Raw genomic sequence first — 7791 nt, 5'->3', positions numbered from 1 at the left:
CTTTTTTGTGTGTGTGTGTGTGTAAGTGAGGCTCCATCGGCTGCTGTAGACATGCCTGCATGAAAGGGAGGGAGAGAAAAAAGGGAGAGGAAAAGCTTCATGAGGAACAGACAGTGCTGATGTGATGAGCAGTGACACACAGGGCAGCGCTCCATCACTGTGTTGGAACATGCCTGGATGCTCCACTGAGACTTTGTTTGGTTAAAATCCAGACGCTTGTTAATGTGTAAATTACCGCACAAACGTCTTGGCTAAAGCGAGGACGGCCCCGGCGTACGAGGCTCGCGCGGGTGAGGAGGTGCAACAAGTTAATTATCTCTGTCCGTAAATGGATATTAAACTCACTAAGTAGACTTTTACCCAACGGATGGGCACTTAGCGAGACCTACTGCTCAAACTGAAAAGGGCAGATTACGGCTACTGTTTGTTTGGAAGTGCGCATTTTGTGCCGCTTTGAACTTTAAACGCCTACGCGGATCGAGACACTTGCCTCTGCCTCTCCTTTGAAGCCACATAAATGCTAGCCGGTGTTTAAGTGTATTTTTTTTATTTTTTTCCCCCTCACAGGAAAGAAGAAACTGTCCTCTGGTTAAATCAGCCCCATGTTACAGCCAGTTGGAGCCGGCGAAGATGAGAGCAGATGTGTCAATATATATGTTTCTGCCCCTATTTCACTTCCAGTAAATGACTCCGCAGTGTGTCATCTGGTCTGGTTTAAATCTCCCATAACAAGGTTTCTTTTTTTTTGAGTCACCTGCCAGCATCTAAAGACGAGAACTGTGCTGCGTGTCTCCCTGCCTCTTCCCTCTCTGCTCCCTCATCTCCTGCCCACAGTGTCTCTCCCTCCCTCATTGCATTTTTCCCAGGCTGAGGCGTCCATGGACCCTCTGGCTCCGCTGCTCTCGTCAGTGACTTGGAGCGCTCGGAGAACTTTGTGAACTGTTCCTGCCGGAGTGGGGAGGGAGAGGGAAGGCGAGCAGTTGATGGGACGCAGTCCGGCAGCAGCAGCAGGAGGCTCCTCTGGAGACGGCATCGGAACTCTCAGCTGGAGATAATCGCCCCCCCCCCCCCGCCCCCCCGCCCACCAACCCCCGGGGTCATGACGAGACAACACCTCAGCCTCATAACCCCCCTGGCCGTGCTGGGACTCCTCGCGGGGTTCGCGGACCTCGGCCACGGCTTCGTTGGAGAGGATGAGGATTACTACATGCAGGAGCTGCTCACGAGAGAACAGTACAACAAGGTCCAAGTGCTGGAGAAGCCCATGACCCCGATGCCAGATGGGCACGCGCAAAACCCTGTCAAGAAGTTGCCAAAGGGAAAAGCAGAGAGCAGCAGGAAGACAGATAAAACTACAGCGGATCCCAAATCAGGTAAATGCACTTCCACCCCTCGGAGGGACACCTCGAGAAAGATGTTTTGTGATTTACTGCAGTAAAACTTACACAAGAAAATCCTCCACTTGAGAACTTTGTCATTGCACCAATCAAAAATGGAGATTTTTTGTGTGGTTGCAACATCAGCTCAGAAAAATTTTAGTTCAGCAGAAACTTTGAAGCAAACTTATGAGTCAGCATTGCCACTAGATGACAGTGAGTGGCTTGACATGAGATTTCAAGGCCAACGTTTGCATTAAGGTCTCAGTAACAGATGCAAAGTAGGAATATACGCTGGAATTTGATAATTAGTCTGAAAAGATGGGGTTTTGTGGGTTTTGTGGCCACCATTTCTGTCATCACGCCTTTCATTCTGCTGCTGTTGGATGAGTGAAAATGGAAAACACGAGGCACCAAACTGAAATGTGCTCTTTGACTCCACACGAGCAGCTGATTTGAATTTGCATAGTGTTCTACGTGCAGAGAAAATAACAAACCAGACAGAGCAACAATGAGCTCCTGAGGTGTCCTCTTTATCAGCCTATGGTATGCATAGGTCAAAGCCACGTTTCTGTGCAGCTTCTGTGCAGCAGCAGCAGCAGCAGCAGGACTCGTGGATTCATGCGCAGCAGATGTCAGGACCGCACCAAGACAGAGCACATGTGAGATCCCACTTGCAGTGCGTGTTGCACCTCCACGGGAGCCTCGGCTCGTAACGAGTTAGTAGGTATGTTTGAGACGTGGCCAGGCGATTGGAGGACGGCGGCGTGTGGGCGTGAGGATTTCTGTTGGTGGCAGATAATGCAGAGCAGCTGTGTGGATAGTGACCTCATGTTTCAGGCATCTGGCTTTACGTGTCTCAGCAGGGAAACCTCCTGCAGGTGGGTCGGGACCAAGAAGATAATAACAGTGAAACAGACTTTTTATTATCGTAGTTAAACAAGGATTATTAAAGATTATTTAGAGCTTCCTAAGCATTACTAACCGGCCTGATAGAAGTAATGGAGCCTATTTAACCCTTTATAGGGCACTCATTGAAATACGTGGAAATTAAATTCTAAATTTCAATCTCAGAGTGTCATTGTGGGGCGTAAGAAGACTTTCATTTTTGTGAAATTTCTCATTTTTTAAAATTTTCATGGAGAAAAATCAAGATTGATGATTTTGCCATATATGATTTCTTACTCGTGAAAAGTAATCAAATGCAGTAACGAAAATAGGCTTGAAGACCACATTTGAGCTGAGAATGTTTCCTTGATCTTTTCTGATTGGCTGAATGAAAACCACATGTTTCTAAACCTCACCAAGAGGCACAGGGACATCATTTAAAAAACATATATGGCTCCTTGTCCCATAAAGGGTTAATGGTGTACTTCACCATGTATCATACTTTTCAAATTAACAGTGGTTCAGGTGGCTAGATGTAATATGAAACAGGCTGTGGAGTATTTTAGTGCCTTTCTGCTTCTTGTTTTGAACTTTTCAGCCCACCCCTTATGATTCGCGTTCCATGCTTTCGTTGACCTCCAGGCGAAAGCATATTTCCAGGAAAATAAAAATCTGATTGTACACTACCATCCCTGAGCAGTAGATAGATAGATAGATAGATAGATAGATAGATAGATAGATAGATAGATAGATAGATAGATAGATAGATAGATAGATAGATAGATAGATAGATAGATAGATAGATGCTTTCTTCAGCCCAGACTTGTGTGCATACCACTGCTCTGAAGAAGCCAAAGACAATTCAGCTTTAGAGTTGCACTGTTGAAGATTTTCATTCAGCTGAATGATTGTTAAGCCAATCTCACTGAATGAGCAGACATTGCCATGTGTCTAGATCTCTGTGGTTACATTCCAAAGAAATTGCTTATTTAATCTCTATGAACAGATATCTGGATATAAGTGCAAAATAGCCACAATACAATGTTGGTTTGAATGTCGCAGCAAACTAAGCATTTCCAATTCTACAGATTTCCAGTGAAATTGTTCTACTGGTACACCATGTATGGACTTTTATTATTATGTGTTTACACGAGACGGCTAGTTAGTCAGTTAGCTTAGCCTTTACTTATAGCTCAAAAATGAGTCTACAAAGGACAATGGCCACTTCTGAGAATGGAACAAGAAGCAGCAGCCACAGTGAGCTGTTAGATGAAGAGCTGCGAGCTAGTGATGCGAGATTGACGCTGAAATATTGATGCTTACGATACCAAGGCTTAATGCTCTGAAATGATTCTTAAATCAAAATATCGATACTTTAGATACTTCAGTCATTTGAAGTAACGTAGGAACAAAGTGGAAAGCAACTAAATTATTGAGTTTTGGCAACACAAACCTTGTGAGACAGCTCAGATTAAACCACATGATGAGGAGGGTCAGAATTAGGATGCAAGTTTTCATTCAGTTGAACAGTAATTTATTTTAACAGTCTTATTATTTCACTTTTTCTTTTATCAGTGTTTGAAACAGCATTTTCATATTTTTTGTGTGATTGTGTTTGATTTTTCTGTTGTTGTATTAGCTCTGCTACATAGTAAACGAGGCCACAACCTCAATATACTTCCCAGTTCAAAATAAATAACTCTGATGTCTTTTATTCTTTATGAATATGATTTGAAATAAGCTACTTTTTTAGGTTTACTAGACACATTAGGGTGTATTTACACAAAGATTCAATATCGGATCAGTATCTCCGATACCAGCCTGGATTTTACTCGGTATCGGATCGTAAAGGAAATTTGTGGTATCGAACATCACTACGACAGTTTGGACACCTCCAAGCTATCAGCTACATAACCACCTCCTTTTGCTGTTCAGTGCTGTTCATTATGCTGCATTCAGCATAGAATCATATAATGCTCACTGAATCATGGCCAATTATTGTCCAACTTTTTTATTGAAACACCAATTATGGCCAGACTTCTGTAAGCTGTAATATTAAACCACATTCGTCAAATCAACAAATGTTGGACATGTTGCTTAGCTGCTTAAAATAGTTTGCTTTCAAGTAGAAGCTCAGTGCATTGTCACGTCTGTGCTTTGATCAACCTCACAGCACAGACAGCGACAATATGTGTTTCTAAATCTGTCACGCTGAACCACGCACACACACACACACCTCAGAGCCTGAACCTGTCCCCAGAACGAGACGAGGATAAAGACTCTCAGATGTCATGTGGGGCCTGTCCCGACCTGAATCGCAGCCAAATAAAAACACGTGCTGCACTTCCATCTTCGGCATTCTGCCTCCTGCCTGCAGAACATTTCCCGATTGATTCGAACCCCGAGGCGGTTTTCCCATGCAATCGTCGAAGAGAGCTTGAACTCGCTGAGCTTTTCTCAACGAAAGCGAGACAAGAGTTAAACATTTTCAAATTCCGTGCCCAGAAACGCTCCCTTTGGTCCGGTCCCCACTCTTGAAACCATCCATATGTGTAGGACTAAAGCCCACGAAAGCTTCCTTTTATCTCCTGTCAGCGGTATTGCTAACCCTCTCTATGCTGCAAACTTAGAATTTTATATTTACGATTTCATTCTCCTGGTTTTGATAGTCGTTGTCTTTTCTGCAGCGAAAACGGCGAACAAAAAGGCGGAGAAGAACAAGAAGAGCCCCCTGAAAACCCCGAACAGCATCTCAGAGGGAGACAGGCAATACAACCCGACGAAAGAGGGTGAGTGGGAAAAAAATATAAAATAATAATAATAATAATAATAAAAAACTGTGACCCCCGTTTTGAAATCTCATAAAAAATCATCCTGTGCAGGAGGGTGGGGAGGAGGGTGTCAATCCAGCCACGGTGGGAAAAAAGACACAAACGCTCTCAGACATGACAAATATTTTTTGGAAGAGGGTGAAGAGTTTTCAGAAAGCAGATCTTCCCCGAGAGGAAAGGCCTGGCAAGCGTGCGAGGATGCTGCAAGAAAGAGTGAAGAGGCACAGAGGCGCTGATGTCCTCTTCGCTGCCTTATGAAGCATTGTGTTTGGTTTCCATGGATCACAATATGCAGGATTTGCTGAACTGCAGCCAGCGTGCCCCAGTAGCCTCTCTGTGATTGATGGACTCAAACCGCTAGACTGTAAGCGTGATTCACTGCAAAGTGTTTCGATCTCAGACTTTCCGCAAACTACTGATATTTCCCTCGCAAGACTTATTATTTACACGGGGCGAGACGTTTCAATCTTTAATAACGCTGCCAGATTGAGAGTGGCTTTGGTTGGTGGGCAGCTATGGGTTTGTGAGTTTATTTTTGAGGGACCAACCAGAACAGACAGAAAGGCTAGCATTTTTTATTTTTTTTTTTTTGGCGCCGGGGGGAAAAACAGGAGCAGAAAGTTGGATGTTCTTGCACGCTTGGAAAGTCGGGGAAGTTAATGTTGACGTGGGTTAGCGCGGATCACGCTGACAAGGTGCCTTTCAGACTTCCAAAACCATGTTTTCACGGTTGACACTCAGCACGCTGTTTTCCAACTTTAAAAAAAAAAAATAAAAAATTTAAATAAATCTCAGTTATTGGGTCACAAATGGGAGACCTAAGCCCCAGCATGGATTTTCATGCAGCAGATGTCAACAGGTCATTCGTTATTCCTATCAGATGTAGCAGAAAGCTGCTGAAACAAGATGTTTCCGCTCTGATATCACAGTTCGCCACATGTGCTCTGCGAAGCTGTCGAGGCTGGTTTTGATAAAAGGCTATTGATTTTTATTTATTTATTTAGCTTTTTTTCAGGCACAGCTGTGTCACGACATGCGACGATGATTTAAGGTAGAGCACGTGACATTGCGAATGATTCCTCTTTTGGGCAAACATTTCGCGCGATGTGAAAAAGTCATACGTCCCAGAACATTTCAATATTGCGCCGGCAGATGTTTTAGCTGTGACTCGCGCAGCCTGTCTGAACTCTGAATCGTTTTTTCAGGGCCTCCGCAGTGACATGGCAAGTGGCCGAGGCAGCAACGAATGAGGACTCGACTGTCTGCATTTTTTATTTCTATTACACACTATAGTTAAAGCCAGATGCTGTGTTCCTGTGTGGGTCCTTCCGTGAAGGATTGCGTGCAGATGGTGATAAAGATTTAGGGCTACGCTGCATGGAAGGCAACCATCTACTCTTTTGTGTTGCTAACCTTGATCTCTCTCCTTTGTCGTGCTGTTTCTGCATTGAGAAAACCCTAAGGAATTAAAGTACAAGAGGATTTTAAATGTGGGAATGCCTAGCACAGGAGCTGGTGTTTTATTACTGTATAGAGTTTCTTTATACACTTCACTATTTGTCTTCAGCTGTACAGCAGGAATTAATTTGGCCTCAAGCTATGTTTGCTTTATCCTGCAAACATAAATTGTCTGATGCACGTGCGGGTTTTGGATGCTGATCATCTTTGTTTGCGGTTTCTCCATACACCTTGTGGCATTACACACCATCAGGCGTGCAAAGCCAGCTTCCCTCACGGATCAAATATTGCACCGCAGAGCTCTTAAAAGCCGAGATCCACTTCATTCTTTAAGTTAAATCTATGGTTTTCTTTTGTGCCTCGTCATATTTATGGGTCTTCATTTGTGAGGGCGGTTCTGGCTGCGTGACAGCGACATGTGCAGCATACGCCGCATGTACAAACAGGCCGGTGCCCAATCGGAAATTCTTGCTCTGAAATTCCATCGCTGTGGTCCAGGGAAGTCGGCAAACAGCTTGATGTGAGCCGCTGGGCAGCGGAGATTTCACACGTCAAGTTTGATTTGCCCACTTGGCCCCTCACTGGAAGATATCCATTGTAGTGTAAAAAAGATAAGCCAACCTCACACAAATAGCTCTATTTAGCGAAACACCAGTTCAGTTTCTGCAATCACTTAAATGCAGGCGTCGGTTCAAATGAACCGCAATCTCTCTCCGGCATCAAACAAAACCGTTTTTACTAACGTGCAGCTTTCTCTTTTTGAAGACTGCGTTTTGTGTGTTTTTCCCCAAATAAAACGTACGAATGCAGCTGTTTGCCTGTCAATGCACCGTCAGTGGGCGTTAAAGGATAATTGATATACTGAGGAACTTAATTACAAGCTGATCGTTCCCAGCTAATTGCCATCATCTGTAGGCCTGCTGCCAGTAAATATGTTACCAGCCATTAGACACGTCCATCTACTCGGGCCGCAGGTTTACTTGCAAAACGATCTTCTGCGGAATTTGTGTTAAAAAAAAAAACAATTGTCTCTCATTAACTGTTTTTAACATCAGCTACTGTATGTGCGTGATTAAATATGGAGACGTGCGATACGCTTACACCAGGAAATCGGGTTCACGCAGTTCAGTCACACGTCCCAGGAATAATACAGCTGTGCCTGTCACCACTTCAGCCGTCCGCAGCTCGAGGAGGAATTTTCGAGTTTCTTGCACTCACTCTATTACTCAAAAGAGCCA

General features: G+C 44.1%; 1 protein-coding gene across 1 annotated transcript in view; it reads left to right on the top strand.

Annotated features, from left to right (window-relative positions):
• The first annotated feature begins 476 nt into the window (after positions 1-476).
• The window catches only part of cpxm2 (carboxypeptidase X (M14 family), member 2), a 31802-nt gene continuing 24487 nt past the window's right edge, over positions 477-7791 (top strand). Inside the window, exons 1-2 of the mRNA XM_047609895.1 lie at positions 477-1373; positions 4952-5053. Of these exons, the coding sequence (XP_047465851.1) occupies positions 1100-1373; positions 4952-5053 (376 nt within the window). The 5' untranslated portion in view covers positions 477-1099. The remainder of the gene's footprint in view (positions 1374-4951; positions 5054-7791) is intronic.

This window comes from Mugil cephalus, chromosome 16 (genome assembly GCF_022458985.1).
Source record: "Mugil cephalus isolate CIBA_MC_2020 chromosome 16, CIBA_Mcephalus_1.1, whole genome shotgun sequence".
Lineage (NCBI taxonomy): Eukaryota > Metazoa > Chordata > Actinopteri > Mugiliformes > Mugilidae > Mugil > Mugil cephalus.
This window is presented reverse-complemented; position numbering and strand designations above follow the sequence as displayed.